The sequence below is a fragment of the Diorhabda carinulata genome, chromosome 2 (assembly GCF_026250575.1).
Source record: "Diorhabda carinulata isolate Delta chromosome 2, icDioCari1.1, whole genome shotgun sequence".
NCBI classification, from domain to species: Eukaryota; Metazoa; Arthropoda; class Insecta; order Coleoptera; family Chrysomelidae; genus Diorhabda; species Diorhabda carinulata.
Window position 1 is genome coordinate 17,544,308 of NC_079461.1, and position 23,721 is coordinate 17,568,028.

Here is a 23,721-nt window from a genome sequence, read left to right on the forward strand (position 1 = left end):
TTTATTTTAATGCATCTAAAAGCTCTTGATTTCAGGTCTCTTCTGTTTTAAAATTAGTTTTTTTAAATAATTCTAAATTTGACGTTTCAACTCTTGTTTAAGTCTTTATCAAAATTAAAGAATTTTATTTTATATATCGTCAAATAAATAAATTGTAATGTATAAATAATTTGTTAATCAAAATAGACAAAGAGTATTTAATACTAATGACATTTGTAACTCTTCTTCCTCATGTGGTATTATTATATATCCAAGAATGTATACTCTTACATATTCAATTATAAAATGTATCCCTTGACTAATTTACTCCATCTCCATCAATGATTTTTATAACCAGTTTCAGTACTAAGGTCACAGAAGTGCTGTGTTCAATATGTCTGTCTGTCTACGTATATGGTTATCTATGATCTACCACGAGTATATTAAAATCTAAATTTATGCTGGAAACTAACAAATTATTCGATTAACTGTACAAATAAACGCTTTCAGCAATAAAAGAGATAAATTAGTTTCTATTCTAAAGCATAAATACCTATATTCAATTAAAAACAAAAACACTTCAAAATTTTGAAATGCAGGCAACCATCATCACAGTATGCAAGTTTTCTAAATTTTATATTTCATAATTTAAAGGGCTAAAGCGTATTAAGTTAATACTTTTGGAAACAATATGTACTTAATTTTTGATCTTTTTTTTCAATGTAAGCTAAAATTTAACCAAAAAATGAAAATCTAAATTAATGCTAGAAACTACAAAAGTATTCATTAATTGTGCAAATAAAGGCTTTTGGCAATCAAGGAGATGAATTACGTTCAATTTTGAAGCGCAAATATCTATGTTTAATTAAAAAGAAAAACACCTTGACATTTTGAAATACAGGCAATCAATATTACAATTTTCAAGTTTATGTTCTTTAAGCCAGTAGGAGCGTATTATGTTAATACTTCTAGAAACATCATTGTGCTTGATTTTCGTTTTTTTATAATCAAAATATTTTGATGCAAGCTAAAGTTTAACCGAAAAGTTAGAGATTTCCATTAATACTTAAGAATAGTTATCACAAGATAAAGACGAAAAAATAAAGCGATGTTGAAAACGTGGGCTTAAATTAACATATGATCGTTAAAACTTAATATTTATTACTTTTTTATTCATAGGGCAAACACACAAACATGTGATATGTGACGACAGTGTCGACATCTACTAATAATCAAAATTTTTTACTCATCTAAGTCTACCTTAAACTAGGGTCATTGTATAAAGAATTCTTTATACAATGCTATAGGGCTAATTTAAGGAATCTTAAGTGTTGTATCATCTTCTCCTGAAAGGTTATAATATAGTTCATTAGATGGCGCAAATTTTGAAATTTTTTGGAACGTAGTCATAGAGTAGTATTTTAGTTCTATGGTCGAAACACACCCTATATCTTAGTTGTGTCAATTGTCATATTACTTTTAATTCTATTTCTCTCATTTCCATAGTTTTCTTTTTTGCACTAACTATTAATCATTGGAGTAATACAATTTGAATTAGTATTTGCCCACCGCTTCTAGTAGGTTGGATGTGGTTAGGTTTAGGTATTTTTAAAAGTTAATAAGTTTACGATGCTTTCCAGTAAAACAAAACACTATTTACATTGTCTTCTTTTTTCAAGTGTGATAATATTTTTTGAGATATTTACTGGAGGCATTAGAAGCTTTAGCAGTGGAGTGTTTATACCACCATCAGAGTTAAATCCATGGATTCAGTACGGAGTTCTAGGAACGACTATTTTGTATATATTGAGATTCTTAACGTTTCTCCCTCTACCACAAGTACTTTTTAATTGTGTAGGCTTAACGCTCTATAACGCTTTTCCGGAAAAAGTAGTGTTAAAGGGATCACCGCTCTTGGCCCCTTTTATATGTATTCGCATTGTAACAAGAGGCGACTTTCCACAGTTAGTAAGTACTATAGTTTTATTACAATTAATCTGAATTCCGTTTTAACGAATTATCTACTTTTTCAATGAAACATTTCAAATCAACAAGTTCCTTATTATTTACAGTATTTCAAATTTTCCAAGCTTAAATGCCTAAAGAACCTTCTTTTGTAATATCCTTTTTTGTGATAGTCATTCTTGTACACATCCTACAGGATTTGTTAAATAATTTTAGAGATTTAAAGTCGCCTTAACTCATTCCCTATCTGATTTTCCTTTCACATAAATAAGGGTTATTGCTTCTAATTATTCTTTTATAATAAAAACTGAATGTAAATAATGCTGACGGAGATCTCTATAGCTATAGCTGTTTTCATATAATATGAAATGTTTAAAACTGATTTTGGTATGAACTTATTCTGATATCTTTGATTTATTCATCATACATTCAATCAAAGAAAAATCAATTAAAAGCTTAACTTTAGGTATTAAGTTGAAAAATTTAGCCATTAAAATATCTATTTTTTATAGAAATACTTATTTCTTTAATTTCTAATTTTTTAGATCTTTTAAGTCTCTATTAATTAAAAATTCGTTTGAAAGCATTTATAATTGGTAGGGATCTAAAATCAACATAATTTATCAACAAAGCAATATTAATTATTTGATTATTATTTTAAATTATTAGGAATTTTAAATTTCCAAAGGGAATACTATACATAGAGGTGTAAAATTCTTGGTAATAAATAATCTTTAGGAGAATATTCTCAAGAATTTTCTTATTAAGGGAATATCCCAGAATATTGTCCCAAATATTGTTTATAATACCAATATACCCTCAAGTACACTGCCGAGCATTAAATTAGTATCATCCCGTAATTTGAGAGGTTTTTATGGATTATTTTCCAAGTGTAACATAGTTTGCTGACTGTTTTCTTGAATAAAAAAAGTGTCTGTTGTTGAAAATTTATTGAAAGTAATGAAAATGAACAATTTTACTACACTATAATTTTCATTGAAACTAAAGAAATTTTAAGACTTTCAGTAGCGAGTATTCCCTCCTCGTGCAGTGATAACTCGTTGCAAACGACGAGGCATGTTTTGGATCGCATACCTGCACCAGTATGTTGTGAAGCTCTGTAGAATTTCTGAGGGCCAGCAAATGTCTCTGAAAAGGACTCCCCATCTCATCTCAAATATTTTCATTGGAATTTAAGTCTGGACTGCGAGCAGAACAAACAAATTGTGTGATGTGAACCTCCTCATTATACTTTAGTGTAAGGCCATGAATTATCATGCATAAAGGTTAAATAACCATGAATGAGGCAACATGGTTTTCTAGAACCTATCTCAGGTACCCATGCGCAGTTAACGTCCCAATCTCTATAAAGAAACACTACCTGTGAGCGTCAAAAACGCCCCCCTGTATCATAACTGATCTTCCACCAAATAGAAGTCACTGGGCAATCTCTCAGCTTGTGGTCGCCACACTCTTACACGTCTATCTGAGCAGGTAAGACAGAATCAAGATTAATTGGAAAAAAATAAGCGATTCCAATCTGCTATTGTCTAAGCAAGGTTTCTCGTGCAAGAAGATACAGAACAGAAGATAATAATGAATAAAAATTTTAAAATTCTTTTTACGGATGTTACTCGTTTTTTTTTACTGAGCAAGCCCCAAATATTTTTTAGTTTTCTATCTATCCTAGAGATGTGAATAAACTATCTATATATCTATAAAATTACTTTATCCAGAGATTCTAAAACCCTTTTGTTAAAATCATCCATTTTGCCCTAACAAACATCAAGTTTTTAAAAATCTGTTAAGTAGAAAATGAAAAATATTTTCAAATGCGCCCTTTAGTGGTTGATTATTATGGAAATAATTTCCAAGTGTTTCTCAGGACGACTTTTGTTATAATTTTTATTCTGTGAAACTGTAATATAATCTGCTTCTAAATTATATCGGATAGGCGTTCTTAGTTGCCCACCTGGTACATATTTTTAATTCATATATTCATTTTTGGTAATTTTCCGACAGAGTACTATCGTGGATTAAGTTACTTGATTAAATTTATTATATTCCTATCAATAGCTATTAATAAAATTAGTAAGATTCACTTTGACTTGATCATGAAGATAATCAGTTCAGAGATTAGTATTTGCAATAAATTTTATAATTTTAAGATTAAAATGATTCATCACTATACTAGGAATTTGTATTTACCTAACAATTAAAACAACTAATTAAAAATGGAATTATATTACATTTACCATAAGTAAAAACTGCTTACTAACCATTAATTAAAAAAAATTATATTCTAAATAGTATTTAAAAGTTGATTGCATATTAAGAAATTAAGTATAATTTTAGATCATTCCATTATCGCGGGTGCAACTTTAGACGCATGTTTTCAGTGTAATAAAATAAGAAATATTTTATAGTACAAGCAAAATAGGCGATTTTGAGCTAAAACCTTAAATTAAATTGGGCGGTTTTCATTTTCTATATTCTTATAGGTTTTGGGATACTGAATAAGTCTGGTAACTCGTTAACAAAATTACGGACACGAATTTTCGAAATTTTGAGACTTGAAAAATATTTTGAATCGCGAATAACCGGAAAACTATGAGGAATTCGAAAAAAAATACCGAAATAAAAAATGTAGAGTATAAAATTGTCTACAAAAAAGTATTTCAAGTTTTTGTTCCTACCTCAAAATTTTCACCTTAAAATGAGTTTATACATTCAAAAATATTTTGAATCGCGAATAACTGGAAAACTATGGGGAATTCGTAAAAAAGTGCTGTAACAAAAAATGTAGAGTACAAAATTCTCTACAAAAAAGTATTCCAAGTTTTTGTTCCTAACCTCAAAATTTTCACCTTTAAATAACCTTCAAATAAACACTTTTCTCTTAGACCCAATAACCTCAAACTTTGACTCATCACTCCATAAAACTCTCTCCCGTTCTTCACGCGTTTAATTTTAATTTTCTTTAGCCCATTGCAACTTCTTAATTATATTTTGACGTCTTGAAAGAAGTTTCTTCTCTCAATCTCCTTTTTACTATAGTACTCTTCTAAGGTATATCCCTAGATCAATCGATCTGAGCTGCTATTTCTGGGTGGTGTACAAAGACTTAACTCTAAAGGAGCATCATATTTTTATAGTGGCATAGAAAATTGAAGAGTATATAGAAATAAAGAAATAAAGGAAGAATATATTAAAAACTAATCAGTTTTGTACTTGCCCATTTGAGGTTGAAAGAAAAACAACCCTCGGATAATATTTTTACCTGCAAACGGGTGTCACAATTAAAAGAACATATCTTTGCTAATATTTCCTTGTAAGTGGGTCAGTTGCGTAATAAATAGATCTCTGGGATGTGCTTTCGCAAGTAAATTTGTAGAAATCAAACGTTGAATTAATTAAAATTCGAATATACTCTAGAAGAATTGAAAATTTGGCTGGCCATAGTCAGTATCATAAAATTGAGTTGCTGTATTTATTAACCTTTTGTAATTGCCACAAAGTTAAAATGTCCGTTTATTAGAACGGACTTCTGTATTTTATATGATTATAACTCTTTTGATATTTTATCTACTGATAAACCCACGCGATAAAATTATTTATCAATATTACTAAATTAAATCTACTTCCAGAAATTGTTTTGACTCCTAATGTTGTTTGTCGAGAAATTAGCTCCATAAGAACTCCAAGAATAGAAATGAAAAACAAAGTACTACATTCGTTTCCAGTTATCTCATTCAAAGGGAAATACTGAGTCAAAAGTTTACTGACATTGAAAGAACATTTCGTAATAAAATGTTTCGAAAATAAAGTTACGAAGTCAAAAATATTCTCAATTTCTATTTGTTATTTCAAAAATAGTTGAAACACTTCCAAAACAAAACTCTATTAAATGTAACGTTTTTAATTGGATCCCTTATGTCCCTTAGACACTTGAAGTTCTAGTTATTCCAATTTTAAATTTTTGATTTCTGCCTTTTGCTTTTATTATTTTAGGGCACAATTTTGGTATTCTCTAACAATTCCGACAAATAATCGTCGTTTATTTGCTTACATCCGTTTTTCAGGATATTCCAAAGAAGTAAGACGCTGCTTTGTCACTTCCCTGTCCAATTTCTCCCACAACAACTCAATCGGGTTAAGTTGAGTGACTGCTGCCAAATTATAACTTTCAGTACATTCTTCTTTCCCAATTTTTTTAAATACTCTTTGCACAAGTTCGAGGAATGCATGGGATCTTTGTCATGCAGTAAGATAAATGTTGTGCCGATCAGTTGCTGGCTAGAACATTCTTATCTTCCTCCAATTTTTTATAGCCTTCGTTTTTCAAAATCTCCGTAATTTTTACCAGGTGGTCTTCAGTCGCTTTTCGTCCAAAACATCCCGAAACCATCATCGATTCAAAAACCTCAAACTTTGACACATCATTTCATAAAATTTTCTTACAAATTTCGTGCGTCCAATTTTCATTTTCTTCGGCCTACTGCAATTTTCATTTTATTTTGACGTCTTGCCACCCTTCAAAAAGGTCGGCTTCTCTCAATCCCTTGTTTACTGTAAAAGTTCTGAAACGCAGATCCCTAGATTAATTGATCTGAGCTGTTATCTCTGGGCCCTTGAGTCGTCAAACACGTTTACTGATCATTACAATACGTTTATCTTTAGCTCCTGGCACTCCTAGCACTAGTTTCAATCGATAGTTCATGGGTTTTACCCTTTTTAAAACTTACAAGTCTGCATTTGCGAGAACGAAAACAATTTTTGTATACAAACTTCACGAATAAATATCTTGGTCCACAACTGAATTCCCAGTTGTTGAAGTTCGGTTGAATTTGTTCGTTTGTGGTGTACCGGTTAAGAGCTTTGGGTGTGGTTGACCTCCCAACTTAGCAGTTGCGGAAAAAAATACAATAAGGGAACACAAATGGATATTATTAAAGAAGGAACGAGTAGGTAGAACATATTTGATTAAAGACGAACTTATTCTCTATCATATAAAAATAACTGAATATATATTTTTTAAAATATAACCAAACAGGAATCTGTTCTATTATATTCGTTCTTTTCCCCAAATAAACAGATAATACGAATTTACAAAACTAACTGGAATTTTGTCAGCATTATAGAAAAAGAAAGTTAAAAAGATATAAGAAAAACTTACCAGCGTATATAAAGAATAATATCACCACAAATTTTACTAAATTTACTTTGATTTAAACACTTTTAGAGTGTAGGTAGATAGAGGACGATTTAGCAACGAAACTGGAGTCTTCAAACACTCGTATGTTGACAAATAACGGACACTATTATTTTTGGTTTGTAAGACAGGATTCCAACCTTCGCTTGATAAGATTTGTTTATTAAAGTGTATTATTTTGAAATTTATTGAATAGATTATGGGGATCTCAAAACTTTGAACCGGTAGTGTACATGAACCTTCGATTTTAAATAACTTCATAATATCTAGAGGTATAAAATCTTGATATTTTGAAGGCCGCTAAACGACATTGTCTACCAGTCGATCTCAAAAGAAAACACTGATTTAAACTATCATCCATTAAGTTTGGATTGTTGACGGTAAGAAATATATTGTAAAGAACTTGTATAACTTCTGTTCGTCAAAAACGTTTCCCTATAAGATTTTAAAAAGAAATATGGATCAATAATTGTGCCATTAATTATTCCTACCCAAACATTGATTTTCTGATGGTGTTGAATATGACCTTCAGTTATCCAATGCGGTTTATCCCTTCTCTACTATCTGAAATTTTGATGATTGATTGAATCATTTAGGCACAAGATCGTAGTTTACTTTTATAAAAATCCTGGAAACTTTCACAAAATGACATACGGCGATCGAGATCATCATCGTTGAGCTCTGTAACTGCATTTTATAAGGATGTTATTTCTCGACTTCCAGAATACTTAAAATAACATCAAATTTCACGTTTTCTGATAGCTAAGGTCCAACAATTTCAATATTTTTAATATGACTTGTTTTTCATTAGCCTAAACGTTAAATATTTCAAATTTCATGAGTTTATGTTTACGATTCGATATTTTCATTGGTTAACAGTGGAGATGATGAGTCCACGTGGACAGACGTTTTACCGAATTTTATACAGGGAGTAAATCATTTCTTAATTTAGTATGAGTGCGTATTTATGGAATATTGATTGTTCCTCGTATAACTGTCTTTTTCAATTGATATTAAAAGAAATATAGCTATTAGTAGCGATCTACTCCTAATAATTTATATCGTAGAAAGAAAAAAAATCAAATTTATATTCTGAATATATTTATTCAGTGGGGGTTCCGCCTCCCAGCTCCCGGCGGGGCTTGCACACACACCCCACTAGGTCTTAGCCCTGGACCCAGCAGGGGTTTAGCCCTTCACGCCTTTTGTTTATTAGAATACGTCAAGGACGAACTTTTCATCCCTACGTGCGTAATGTAGTATTTTTTATAATTTTTTAAAAACAAAAAATTTGACGCTTGTTTATTGAGTATATGCAAAAAGAATTGTAAATTAAGAATGTTAATTAGTATTATTTTGTTGATACAATATAGAATGTAATGTACTATAGTACTAAGTTGAAATATTACAAATAAAATCACTTACCACCAAAAACATAAAAAATATAAAATAATTCAAGTGGGAATAGTTTGGGTCAAGACTGGCCTTGGGAACCCCAATAAAATTGGCTGGCCCTTGTAAAAAAATGGACTCGAAATTTGTGGTGAATAAGCAGATTTTTAGGTGCACGAATCAAATGTTAGGGGTATTTACAGTTTTTGGAATATTCAAAACAAAAAGTTCCACCAGATTTTTAAAACTTAGCGATCCTTATTTAATTAAAAATAATTTTATACACATCAAGTGCAACAGATTTTTCTCGAAAAGTATTTGTTGAAAGTTATGGATAGGTAATCGTGATTATTAGGTTTTATATTTATAAATGAAATACACAGTGGTTAACATTCATATATTAAGTCTTTATTTAAAAGATTACTTTTTCGAGAAGCGTCCTCACGCTTGAAAGAGTCGGTTCGTACTAACTAAAAACTAATAATAAAATATTTACAATGAGGTCTAAGCCTCTCCTTAAGAATCGTAAAATTACAGATGTTTTACTAAAATATATGCATTACTCCGAAAAGAAAAAAAAAGAGTCCTTTGTGTAACCCATGTGTCCGGGGTCATAAAACAGAGGTAGGACTTACTTTTCCTTTTCTAAAATATCTTTCAACTAAATGTTAAGTTTCCTTAAACATAAAATCTAAGCATAATGTTAAAATACTAAAATAAAAATAATTTGTAAAATAGGATTCAATTTTGCTCAGAGAAATTCAACAGTATTCGATATTCAACATTTAACCGTCAAAAATTCCTTGAATGACTTTTGTTTCGATGACCTCACTAGATCTGGTGGATCTTGATGAGACGGGTGCTTGTTCCAATATCAAATTGACTTTGATACATGTATCAGTCTAATCAACATCCATCACTTCTAGTATAATCGTCGAAAAAAAATTATTCAACAAATAATAATTTTTTTATCGTTAAATCGTTAAAAGACAGAAATCTGTTTGAAGGGACTATCGACATCATTAGATAAGAGTATGCTCAGTGAAATATCACCAGCTGACAGACCAATCTAACCTAACCAAATTATGATTTAAGAAATAGAACAAGAAATCGACCTAAAATATTGGATTGGAACAAGTCCCCGTCTCATCTAGATCCACCAGATCTAGTGAGGTCATCGAAACAAAAGTCATTCAAGAAATTTTTTATGGTTAAATGTTGAGTGAGAAATATTTTTTGAAAAGAATTAGTTGCACTTAATAAGCACAAAAGTTTGAAAACCTGGCATATCTTTTTTATGTTATTTACGATAATTTTTTGCATTTCTTTGACGTGGGCCAGCAATTTTATAGGGGTGGGTTTAATACGCGCCATTACATTAAAAACTAAAACTACGTCCTACTAAATACAAAATTATTTTTGGTTTCCCTAAATTTTTCAATATAAAGTTATGTTGTATATAAACATGTAATATGACAAATAGGGATCGTGTTAAGACCATGTTAGACTGATTTCCAAATTCTCTTCATTATTTCAATGTCAATTATTTCCATTTCATGTTTAATATCGTAAATATTTAGGTTTAAAAAAGTGGAACATCAAATATGTCCAAAAGTTTATTCATATTTTAATTTAACCATAAATTTTAACCTAAAATTTAAATAACCCAGTTAGCTTGAAATGCTAACAAATAAATAGACAAATTCCGTGAGGAAAACAGCTTCATTAAAATTATACGAGGTGCGACTATTAAATAAGCAAACTGATTCTTTTCCCAACGGACTGCGAAAATAGTCTTTCTTGCATCCTAAGCACGTTATACAAACCATTCAGTTGCTCAGTTTGATCTTGAATTAATCTACGCACTAGTGATTCTTAGAAAATGCAAAGGAGACAGGCGGAGCACCGTATTGAGTTGAATATCTGTAAAAACGGTAAAGAACCTTATGCAATATTCACATTATTGTCGTTTGAACTTGAAACGATTGGTGTTTAGAGCAATCGTGCAGTTCTGAAATCTACAAAAACATTGAAAAACTTGGTAAATTAATACATGCTGAACATTTACGGCACTGAACCTTCATTAAGTATTAGTGACTTTTTCTGCAGTTAAGTCGGAGTCGAAGGAAGGAAAACAAAATTCGGAAACAGTTAAATGCAACGCTTGAAAAATTGTCAAAGGGCGATAAAGCAAGGTGTCAGGAATGGTGTCAGAATATTCCTTTTTTAGCAGAATATCGGGAAAAAGTCGCATTGCGCTAAATCTAGTGTGAATAAGAACGCTTCGTACAAATAGGAATACGAATTAGAAGTGACATGTGACGTAGTCATGTTAAAAAAAACGTTGGATCATCTCTTTACAGTTGTTCCACTCTGATCTCACTAATTTCTCTTTCAATTGATGCAAAAGACGACTATGACTTTGATGTTCAACTTTAACAGGCTTTTTGAACGAAACGAAAAGCGAGATTTCTTCGTCAAGCTTTAGAATAGTCAGTCGTCTGGTAGAAAGAACTTTAGACCTATTTACATTTGTTTTTGAAGTCGAAAGATCGTTCTTCGTTCTTAGTTGACTGATTATTATCAGCACTACGACTATGACTTTGATGTTCAACTTTAACAGGCCTTTTGAACGAGACAAAAAGCGAGATTTCTTCGTCAAGCTTTAGAATAATCAGTCGTGTGGTAGAACGAACTTTAGACCTATTTACATTTGTTTTTGAAGTCGAAAGATCTTTCTTCGTTCTTAATCGAATGAATAATTATCAGCACTTTGCTGAAATCGGCTTTTCACTGGTATTCAAGTCCAATAAGAGCTCACAGAAGCACGAGGAGTGATTTGAATAGTTGGACAGTCAGAGGAAGACTTGAAGTAGCTAACCTTGATGTTAATTGGAGTGACATACCATCCAGGAAGAAATTCCTGGATGGTTTGGGCAGGCATTTCAATGGTAGCAAAATACTGGGAAGTTTTTACTGAAACCGGCGGTGCAGTCGAGAGATTAACGGCAGACCGATACATGGAAGAAATTTAATGATATCACATGGTTCCCTAAGCCAGTTTCATAGGCAATAATGTAATCCTATTGCAAGACAATGCCCGTCCACACACTGCAAGTTCCGTACGGCAGTATTTACAGGATGTCGAAACTGTCAGCGCGTAGTCCGGACTTAAAACTTATCGATCATGTATGGGATGAAGTGAAGAGAAAAGTTCGGGCTAAAAATTTTGCATCAGACACGAAATCGGTTCTCAAAATGGCGCTTGAAAACAGCGATTGAAAGTTGTTATTAGGGTCAGGGGAGGAAACATTTTTCTTTACAAAAAATAGCTCAATAGATGATCATTCATCAAAAATCTAAGACTTATGGCTTTGAAATGCTAAAATCACAAATAGAATGAAAGCTACAGATTTTTTGCTAGAGACATTTTAACTAGAGGCGTGAGACTCTTTTTGCTCACAAGTTTAGTTGGATTTTTTGAAATAATACATTAGTTAATAGTTGTCCTACATTAACTCAATTAATTAATGCTCTTGCTTGGATGTTTTCAGGTAAAAAACAATGTTAGTCGTAATATGAACAAATGTCTAGATGCAGGTCTAGAAAATTTCCTAATCGAAGTGGTAACCGATAAATCGATAGGTTTGGATCATCATAGAAGAATTAGAGAAATTGTTGTACCACCTGATTATCGTACAAAAAGTGGTGCTTTGTTCAAAGCTAGAGCATTGCAGTACTGTTTAGAAGATGAAGTGAATATATTCAGTGATACCGATTGGATCGTTCATTTAGACGAAGAAACTCTATTAACGGAAAATTCAGTCAGAGGTAAAATATCCAAACTTTCACCTTGTTAATAACCCAATTTTAAATTTAATCATTATTTTTTTATTGTTCATTTTCCTTCTTCAAAATCACTTCAATTTCAACAGGTCTTCAATCGTCTTTTCTCCAAAAATTCCCCAAACCATCATCGGGCCTCCGCAGTGTTTTACAGTGAAGATAACAAATCCATTCTTCGTTTAACCTTCCTAATTGATTTAAATACTATACACTACACTAACTTATAATAATTCAATTATCACTATCACAATTAATAATTTATTTAAATTCTCCGATTACTTTGCTAATTCGTTCTGTTCACTGCGACTATTTATTATAAACTAAACTGCGCTACATAAACTTCTTGTATATTCCAAAATAATTCTCAAAAGATGTAGTAAAACAAATAAATAAATAGAAATTATTCAAAAATAAAACATTGTAAATAATCCGCTTGCTATAAAAACAAAGATCAAATTCCCGGTTTCATCAAAAACGGCGTATTCGCCGGATTTCAGAATTCCACTATATCCAAGCAGGACCGGCTCCAGGGTGGAAAATCAATCAAAAGAATACCCTCGTAATCCTAAAATATTGTAATAATCACTTTTTTGATGCCTTTCGTGACCTTTGCTTTTTCGGCGTGGGTTTTCGTGTCCGATGCTACTCCATGGAATGTCTTTTGGATGTCGAATTATAGTAAAACCATAATTTCGTCACGCGTAATTGATCGAATGACATTTTTTTGGTCCTCGTGACAAAGCTCTAAAAATCTATCTAATATATAATATCTAATAATCATCTCCAGTCTCCATTCTGTTTGCGTTGTTGTTAATCCTCTTTTGGTCAATCGCGAAACTCAATTTGAGACTTTTTTCAAAACAACTTGACTGAGTGGTTCTATGTGACGTTTTGAACATTTTCCCAGGTTTAAAATTTTTCTTTTACATATTTGATCTGTCCTTCGATAAATTAAGTGTATAGATATTGACGTAAATGTGTGAAATTAAATAGATTTCTCAGTTTTATCTCGAGTAGTTTGAAAAGAATGCGGTACTCTTATCAAATCAAATCAAATTATTCTACTAAGTAGCAACTTTACATAAATCGGCAATAATACTAATATTAATTAGCTCTACTTTTTTCTTCTATGAATGGTCGCACTTTCCCTTTTTAAAAACTAACTGTAATAACCCATCATACCGAATTTTGATTGTGGTGGAATCTTTCAACTTTCTAATCACTGACAGCTCCCAAATTTTCAGAAAAAAATGTCAGATGGGACTGAATTTTCAATGACATTCGAGCACCAAGTGGTTTTCAAGCGACTAATTCTTGTTGCCCAAAAATCCCCTCACTATACTAACAAATGTCTTCCATGCTCTAAGTTCCTGTCTGGTGAGCTTTTTTGCAAAATTGTCATCGTCCAGCAATTTTTCCCTGCTAATGTAAACAGGAATAATTAAGCTATTGAATAGTGGTACGTGTTAAGGCTTAACAAATATTTTTTTCTATTATTGGACTGGTATTTCTATTTTAAAAATAAAGGTCTCGCCTGTTTTACGAAAATCTTGTCTGCCAGTGGTATTAGAAGTCATAAACTACTTTACCAATCCACAGTAAGCCCCACCGAGACTCTAACTTTGCCTTTTATCGTTTATTGTACCGAATTAATCATTTTCCATAAAAATATTTCATAAAATCCTTCTAAAATTACAAAAAACCTCCTCTATTTATTTTTCTTATTGTCTTTATAATTTTATTATTGATATATTATTTATTTTTTACTGCACATGAAGTGTTTTTATCAAGTTTTTGTTCAATTATTATATTATTCTTATTATAATAGGGTCATATAAAGATAATATCGATAGCCACGTTGCAAAAATTCAAAAACTAAAAATGTACAGTAGGCGAATAAAACTGCATATTTTATGTTCCATTTTTATTTCAAGCTTAAGACAAAGATGGAATGTTTTGAGTAAAATTTTTGTTTTTAATTTTGTGAAATAAGATTTAAACCCAATTTCATAACTTACTTATACCTTACTCGGTTCTTACAAGCTTTGTCCTCATAGGAAAATGTAAAAAAACAGAATTTATTGCAATTACTTTATACATAATATGCCTAAAGTCCACCATTTTTTAATTTATTCCACATTTTCGAAATTTTGAGACCTCCACTAAAAAAAATATATTTCTAAGTTTAAGGGAGTCAGATCTAATATTTTTGGGATTTGGACAAATAACACTTACAGCTTTCAAAATCTGTGAAAACCTTGCCAAAAATTTATATAGGGTGTTCAGAAAATGGTACCGAATTTCGCTATCTAAAAAATTTTTTCAAATGGCAACCCACATTTTTCTCTTTAACATTGGATTCTACGCTTCAAATTAAGGGGACATCGTTAGTAAATTCATATATCTCAAATTAAGGTTTTTTTTATCGCTCCAGACAACCGACAATTAAAAATCAAGAAGATTTCAGTTTTTTCGAGTTTCTACAAAAACCGTTAATTTGAGATATATAAATTTTCTAACCCTTAATTTACAGCGTAGAATCCAATGGTAAAGAGAAAAATGGGGGTTGTCTTTTGTCAAAATTAAGTTTATGAAGTTTTTATATAGCGAAATTCGGCACCATTTTCTGAACACCCTGTATAAATTTCTGTCAAGGTTTTCACTGATTTTGAAAGTTGTTAGTGTTATTTGTCCGAATCTCAAAAATATTAGACCTGACTCACTTAAATTTAGAAATATTTTTTTAGTAGAGGGCTGCATGTGTCCAAAAATTTCGAAAATGTGAAATAATTGAATAACGGTGGACTTTAAGCATACTATGCCTTATATAAACTAATATTAAGTTTTTGTTTATTGTTATTTCGATCAAATATTGTTATTTTTATTGATTCTAGTCCAACAATTTTTTTTTATTTCGAAAAAAATTTCATTTTTTCTAAAAAATTGCCAAAAAAAGACGATTATACCGAAAAATTAACTTAAATAGTGTAGAGACACGTGTTTTTTGAATTAAAAAAAATTCTTTTTGTTTTTTCATCTAGCTATAAAAATGTTTTTGTTTTTGTAAGAGGCATTCCTTTATTTTCGTAAGACATAAGTGAGTTTTTCTACAACAAAGTTTCTGGTAATTTTATACTTTCGCGGCCCCCTCGTTTTTTGGCTTGAAAATCGAAAAATCATCTGATTTCGATGATTTTTTTGTAAAAACTTCGTTTTTACGGCGGTTTTATAAAAAAAAATATGGAAATAAAAAAATTATAACTTATATTGGTTAGGGTAGGTTAGGTTAGGGGGCGTTTCTTTTTTTGAAAGTTAACTTTTAATATTATACACTTGATACATTTTTAAGAATGTTTTATAATACAAAATATTATATGTTAAAAAAGGTCAATTTTAAGAGAAATTGTTATTATTTTGAATTGTAAAAACATGAAAAATCAAAATCAAAAAACGAGGGGATCGCGAAAGCATAATATTACTAAGTTTCTAAGTCATAGATACTTATTAATTCATAGAGTTTTCAATTTTTGCACGTTTAAGAAGTTTTCAAAAGTTTTTGATAGATGGATTTTTTTATATATGGCTAATACTTTTATTTTCGAACAAACATCAGTTACATTTCGATATAAGAAGGGAGGTTTCAATTTTTTTTTCAAAAATTAAAACTGAAATTTTATCATAACACACATTCTTATATCCTCAAAATCAAAAGCTTGTTGAGGAAGGACATATTTTTTTGGGGTGGAGCCACAAAAAAATTCTATTTTTAACGACCACCCCAGAAAACAAACAAAAAAATCGTCCCTAGAAATTGATCCTATAAAAACGGCCGTAACATACTGTATATAAGTTATAAAAATGTGTTCCACATCCGCCAAACTTTAAATTCTATTTTCATAATAAAACAGGATCGGCTTCACGATCTACGTTACCTGACGAGTTCGTAACAATATATTTTTTTAAATTTTACTTATTTCTTCCTTAAAATTTTAGAGGATTTATAGTCCGGAATTTTGATCGAATAGAATTAAAATGTTATACATAAAATTCATAAAAATAGATCGATTATTGAATTACTGATATGCCCCATAGGTATTCTAAATTTCGTCATGGATGGAAAACATCATTTCGGTCAGGGACTCATAACTTATGCGAATGAGGAAGTTGTTAATTGGATTACAACTTTAGCTGACAGTTTTCGCGTAACTGACGATATGGGCAAATTGAAATTGCAATTTTTGATGTTTCACAAGCCTTTATTCAGCTGGAAAGGATCTTACGTTGTTACACAGGTTGGTTTCACTTTGTTATTCATTTTAATTATTACTATATTTCATGTAAGCACGGAAAAATCTACTTATGGACATGTAATGAACAATATTTATTATAATACATCATGTCAAAACAACGCAAACGATAAGAATTAAACATTTTATTTTCAAAGTTATCATATCTTAGTAGTACCAAACATGTTTTATTTTCTGTCAGTTTAATTCGTGTTAGTTTCAAAAAATGTATTCGGAAGAAAATCGAGCAGGCAGTGCTGATTTGTTACCAGAAGAAATCTAGATCGAGATATGAACACGAGTATCAACTTTTTGCAAAATGGCGAGATCTCAAAAAAGTTAAAACTGACGATATTCTTATAATTTATGTTGTAAAAAAATCCAAGAATATGAAATCTTCCACGTTATGAAGTCGGTCCTCAGCTAAATAATAGCTATAAAAGAAATTACTGTTAACACAAAATATCCCAAAAATATTTTTTTTTATGCATCATAACAGGCAAAAGTGATTTTAATATTTAGGATCTTTGGTGCAGAGATTATTTAATACGTTTCAGTTTAGACGATGTGTTTTTGCTTGATGTGTGCATTTTATCTTAAAGATGCAGATCTTCGACCAAAAATATGAGCAGATGATTATTAGTCGCATACCGAGAAATATACCGGACATCGACAATTTCAGGGCGTCGGATAACCAAAAAATTGTTTTCGGCTTTTGCATACAAATAATAATGACGTAGTCATAGATAAAAACGAAATATTATTAGATTTTTCACGGGAAGATCCCCACTGCCAAATGATCGCATAAACGAAAAGTGCAGTATTTGAAAAGTATCAGCCCTTAAATGTTTCTAGTGCTTTTACTGCATCGCGTTTTCGAAATTTTCATTAAATTAACTTCCGCTTCCATTTCATCGTCATCTTCATTTTCCAATGCTTGAACAATGTACCTTTCAGCAAGTTTTTCTGAAATTAATCGTCGATGACTTTTATAAAATCTTTGAATGTTGGCTGTTGATTATTATCGTTGCTAGGTTCCATTCTTCAGTATCAATTTCTAAATCTTCATCGTCCTCGTGTAAGCTCTCAGATACGGATATTCTGATTCAAATTTAGATTTTTTAAAGCAGTTTGTGTTCTGTTATAAATTTTGATTGGCTTAACTCGCTTCCGGGCTTTCAATACCTGCTTCAGCTCCTTCAACCAATCGGAAAAAATGGTAGACGTCATCTATACTTTTTTATTATTTTGGTAATTCACGTACACCTTTTTTATCGTTGAAAATGTCATCAACGACTTAAAAGAATTTGCATGTCTTGAATCAATTGGCTACATTTTTTAAAAACAATAACGTTACTTTCTTCACAAATTACTTTGGAAAACTGCTATTTTTATACCCTTTCAACCAATCATCGCTGCTACCAAAATTATGAATACCGAGCCTTGGTAAATTGTTTACCTTTTCTTTAATCCTCGGTCCATTTACTGGAAGCTGCTTGTTTGACCCAGGCTAGCAAACACCGTCCATGTTCAGAATATTCTGAATTATTGTACAAAATTCGACACAGATTTCATCGCGTTTTCGTTTTCCGTTTTCGCTCATCTCTATTATTTTAACTAAGTACCCGGCGTAATGTTCGTGTCAGCCGACGACATTGCGACGTATATTGTTAAGATATCCTGTAACGTACGATTTCCAAAAAGACTTATTTTGTTTAAAAACATACAAACCACGGTTCTCGTAATTCTGAGGCTTGATTGTGTGGTTAAACCATTATTTTACTTACGTTTATTTTCCATTATTCGAATCATAGATATATAAAATTTGCTTCGTCACACTAACATAGATAATTCAGAACTAAAATGTTCAGACCTCTGCATGAGTTCCAGTTGTGGAGGTTTCTCACTTATCCAAGTACCTCTTAATCAAGTTTCACTGTATGTATTTTATATACGGTTGTTAAAAATCATATCAAAATTATTTTGAGCCCGAAGATTCAGATACCTGCCTTCTCTTGTTTTTGACAAACTCATTGATGTCAGGTATCATATTTGTTGTAATTATTTGAAAAATTGATTGGAAAACATGAATTCACATAAATAGGTCCCACCAAACATACAAACTCTTAAAATATAAAACATAAGAGCGTTAACCTCTTCAATTGAAAATCTATCAACCCCATTTGCAAATGTGCCTGTGAATCTTCAAAATTGAATAGATTCCAGAATTCCAATTCATTTATTTTGTGGCAGTTTGTTTTATTTCATAACTGACTGAATTCCGTCATCAAATGATAAAAAGTTTGATTTCTTACCTGATTTTCTCACGGACTCTACTTGAGGCTTGAATACAAGTCAAGTGTTTACTCATATCTACCAAAAAGCATCATGAACTCACCAGTCATTCAGTCACCAGATTCCTTTTTCTAACATAGGATCACGTAAGCAAAAAATCTTTCTAAAACTACTCCTCTATTGATCCTGTGAAAAAAGTGGAATTAGAAAATTTTAAGTGTCAAGACACCAACGATTCCTGATGAATTATACAGGTGAATCCCCCAAAATTTCCTGATTTTCTCTATTCTTACTTAGTTTTTATTAGATTAGATGAGCTAGGGTATAAAATTTTGACCTATTGACCTGTCTAATGACTATGCGGCTTACCTATTCTGGCTTTAAAAAGCTTGAGTTCAAGTATCGTAATCTTTGTTTATGGATTACTTATGTTCCTTTGGTTGCTGTTTCTCTGATATTTATCAGATGGTAGTCCAGTAAGCACACCAGTAACTCTCCTTAGTTCGTCTTTGTTCAATGAAAGGGATTTTTAAGACCAACTGATGGAATAGGAGAGAAATATTCCTGGGGTCTTATTCCCACTTCTTTATGAACCATGGCTTTATATGAAACCTATCAAAGGTTGCGGTCCTATAAAAAGGTTTGATCCGCCTTTTTTTTCACCAAATGATCAACTTGTTCATCAGTTAACTTAGTTACAACGCCCGAACGTTTGCTATCTACAGTGTCCATTGGGGTGGTTAGGTTAGGTAATACCCTGACAAACCTCCTGTGGATATAAGCTCCCCTTAGTATCTTCACCTATCTTAATATCTGTAGATTTTTCCACCAAATGATTTTTTTCCTATCTACCTCCTTATTTATGTCTTGGAGTCGATTCTGCAAAAGATTTATCCGCATTTTTCTGCTTTCTCATTTCCTTCCATTGCGGTGTTATAATTTCCTACTTATTCCAAATCCAAATTGTGCTGTTTGAATATTGTTGTACAAAATGCTTTATCCTGATTATAAATCATTTAAAAAATAGTTCAGTAGATGTTGAATTTCCTTTCACTGGAAGAAACCTTGAAACGAAAAATATAATATTATCAAATTTGTCATTGTTTACTTTTTAATTACATCTGTTATCTAAGATCTTCTTTGATTGTTTATTTTTGATAATAAAGTGTTTATTGTCACTTCCACTTATGATTGGTGCTGTATTAATCCATTGTAGGGTGATAGTGTGAACATATTTTTTAATACACTTATCACAAGTACGGAGATTTCCAATTGTTATTTGATTATTGTAATGTTTTTCGTATTTATTTTCACGTTTTCTATTCGCGGGGCTAATTAATAAACACTGTCTCTTACGTTCTTAATTTATTTAATCACTGTACACTACACTAACTTATAATAACTCACTTATCACTATCACATAACTAATTTATTTAAATTCTTCGATTACTTTCTATTCATTATAAACAAAACTGACCTAGATCTGAAGAACTGCCTCGAATATTGTAGCTCATTCATGTTAACAAGAAAAGAATTTAGAGTGAGAAGTTTTTTTAGTAATTGTTGGCCTGTGACTTTAGAAAATAGAGCCATAGGATTAATAACGTTTGACAAAACTCTCAATAGATTCCGAGACGCACCGAAGCGAAGAGAAATGAAATAAATGATAAGCTCGCAGACAAGCCCTTCATGGAGCCTGAACCCTTCTGTGGCATCAGACACAGAACAATGGAGAAAGCACTGGAAAAGATGGTAGGAGCAAAACCAATTATTGGGACAACCTAGAAGAGCTGAGACAGGCAAAGATTCTTCTGGAAAACTATAACCAGATCTACGAATACTAACTGTCGCTTCAACAAACACCTGAAGACGCTAGACCTAGCAGATAATGCAACGTGCAGATTTTGTTACACAGAGGAGGACTACACCCGGAAGCGTATGAAATAGAAAATGAGATTGAAAATTGAAGTCATCCAACATTCTAGAGTTTTTAAAAGGATGATGGATCAGCTGTAAACACTGGGTTCTCCAGTATCCCAGCAAGAAAGGGGGACAAAATAGATCCATACAACTTTGACAAACGCCATCCATTTCATCTTCAAACAGTTTTTTTAGATCAGGTCCAACAAATAAACTTCCTTTATTTGAGCGTTACTCGAAGAAGGAACATTTTGTTTTAAACATTTGAAACCAGTTCCATCTTTGTCCACAATTTTGATTACCCCTAATAATGATGTGCATTGGGGGTAATCTTATTTTTTCGGTGTTAACTGAAGGTTCATTTGTTCAGTTCCCTAAGCCAAAATTAGTCATGGAAGTTTATTTCCGTTATGGAGCAGTGACTTCGAGGAATCAATGATGAGTCCCCATTCCTCTGTCCTAAGTCATTGTCATTACAGTCCATTGAGTGGTTCTCTTTAGAAAACAAATCAAAATATGAACTGTGACGTTTTCGGTACACGGTAACTTTAACTCCCGTCTTAAGCAGATTCAGTCTTGAACTTAACACTCCAACTTTTTATTTGGGCAAATCCGAATCTCTCAATAGATCATCAAATTTCAATTTCTTCGTTTTGCTTGAACTTTCTTCAACACCATAAACTTTAGAAGGCTCAGAAACTTCTTCCGAATGAAGGACTGTTTTTGTTTGTTTTTACAGTATGCCTCGATTTCCTCGAAAAGTCTTTGATATTGAACCAACAAAAATAAGTCGCTATATGGTTGATAGATTCACGCCATATCACTGGTTTAAACATTGTCCATTAAACCAATCGATCAAATTGCATGTACAACAGATTTGGTTCGAGTAACTTTGAGTGTCATTAGAGCCTAGAAGATCAGAGTTTGATCCTCCTATTTAGAGTTTCCTCCTCGTTAGTAAGAATGTATCCTTTCTTGTTCTCACAAAATTTTTTCTTATGCTGTTAACCTTCTGGTAGAACTTTCATGATACTGACTGGTTTCTGAATCGTTCAATTCATCCAGAATTATCTTTTTCTGTTATGTGTCCTCTCTTCGAATATTCCTGCACTCTTCTGTGGTATCAGATACAGTAGATGTGTGGAACCCAAACATTTAACTTCGTTACGAATTTCCAGGTTGAAATATTTTGGCGTTTAATTCTATATTCTTCCAAAGGTGATTTGGTGAAAATAATTGATGATAACTATAAAGAAATTACAGTATTTAACATAAAATTGGTAAATTTGGTGAAACGATTTCAGATGTAAATGACAAAAACTGATATTTTTGTATTAACTTTCAATAAAATGTACAACAGATTTGGTTCGAGTAACTTTGAATGTCATTAGAGCCTAGAAGTTCAGAGTTTGATCCTCCTATTTAGAGTTTCCTCTTTGTTACTAACAATGCATCCGTTTTTGCTCTAACAAAATATTTTCTTTTGCTGTTAACCTTCTGGTAGAACTTCCTTGATACTGACTGGTTTCTGAATCGTTCAATTTCATACAGAGTTTTCTTTTTATTTTCGAATATTCCTGTGATCTTCTTCTGCTTTTCTTTTTTTCTCTGATATGTTTTGTTTTATTATAGCAAGTTTAAAATATTGTCAACTAGTCAATGAACAACCACTATGCATTAATTTATTTTTTAAATTTGAAATTGGAACTACTGATCGATGAGTTCCTGAAATAAATTTAATATTTAAACTACTTTTTTGTCGAATTTATGATTGTAAAGGTATTAAATTTATTTTATTTTTAGCTGGCAGCTGAAAAAGACGTTTCGTTTGATAATGGTATAGATGGATCAATAGCAGAGGACTGTTTTTTCGCAATGCGCGCTTTCAGCAAAGGCTACAGCTTCAATTACATCGAAGGCGAAATGTGGGAAAAGTCTCCGTTCACATTCTGGGATTTCATTCAACAAAGAAAACGTTGGATTCAAGGAATTGTTCTAGTCGTCCATTCCAAAGCTATACCGATCAGATACAAAATACTTTTAGGATTATCTTGTTATTCGTGGCTTACTTTACCTTTATCTGTATCCAATTTAGTTATCGCCGGTAAATTCCCGATACCTTGTCCTCCTTTTATAGATTTCGTTTGTGCATTTATAGGTGCTGTTAATATTTACATGTTCATTTTCGGTGTAATCAAATCTTTCACCGTATATAGATTCGGTTTGTTACGGTTAACATTATGTATCATAGGAGCAATTGTAGTTATACCTTTCAATTTAGTTATTGAAACTATAGCTGTACTATGGGGTATATTTGGAAAAAAACATAAATTTTATGTAGTCAATAAAACAAACGGACCTGCCGTCACAATAACAGTTTAATTTTAATTTATTAGCAAAGTGTTGCTATAAATTATTTTCTATTTTGTGATAGATGAAAGTCAGATGAGGGAGGTAATAGGAATATGGTAAAGAACCTGAAAACCAACAAAAATGCGTTTTTTTGTTCATTGTAAGTACCTAGTTGATTCGTTCTGTAGTATAGATGCAAAATAATTGAATGTGTTCTTTAATCATTGGCGTTGAGGGTATAAATCGTCCGTTTTTATTTATTTTTATTGTAACTTATTACTTTTTTGTGATATATTATTTTGGATAATAATTAGACGTTATCCGTTTGAAAAGTTCGATTTTTTTTTCCTTAACCTTCATGTTATGTACCCTGTATATATCGGCCACTCATATATTCTTTAATACATTCCTTGATAGAAATAAAACACTCGTATACTTCGCTAGTCGTCCACAAGTTCTCCCTTCTATCATTCC

General features: G+C 31.5%; 1 protein-coding gene across 1 annotated transcript; it reads left to right on the forward strand.

Moving 5' to 3' along the window:
• The first annotated feature begins 1,408 nt into the window (after window positions 1-1,408).
• Window positions 1,409-23,579, forward strand: LOC130903627 (beta-1,4-mannosyltransferase egh). Its single transcript, XM_057815843.1, has 4 exons — window positions 1,409-1,947; window positions 12,103-12,379; window positions 16,487-16,686; window positions 22,699-23,579. The coding sequence occupies exons 1-4, from the start codon at window positions 1,609-1,611 to the stop codon at window positions 23,275-23,277; spliced, it is 1,395 nt and encodes a 464-aa protein (XP_057671826.1). The 5' UTR covers window positions 1,409-1,608; the 3' UTR covers window positions 23,278-23,579.
• The last annotated feature ends 142 nt before the right edge of the window (window positions 23,580-23,721 follow it).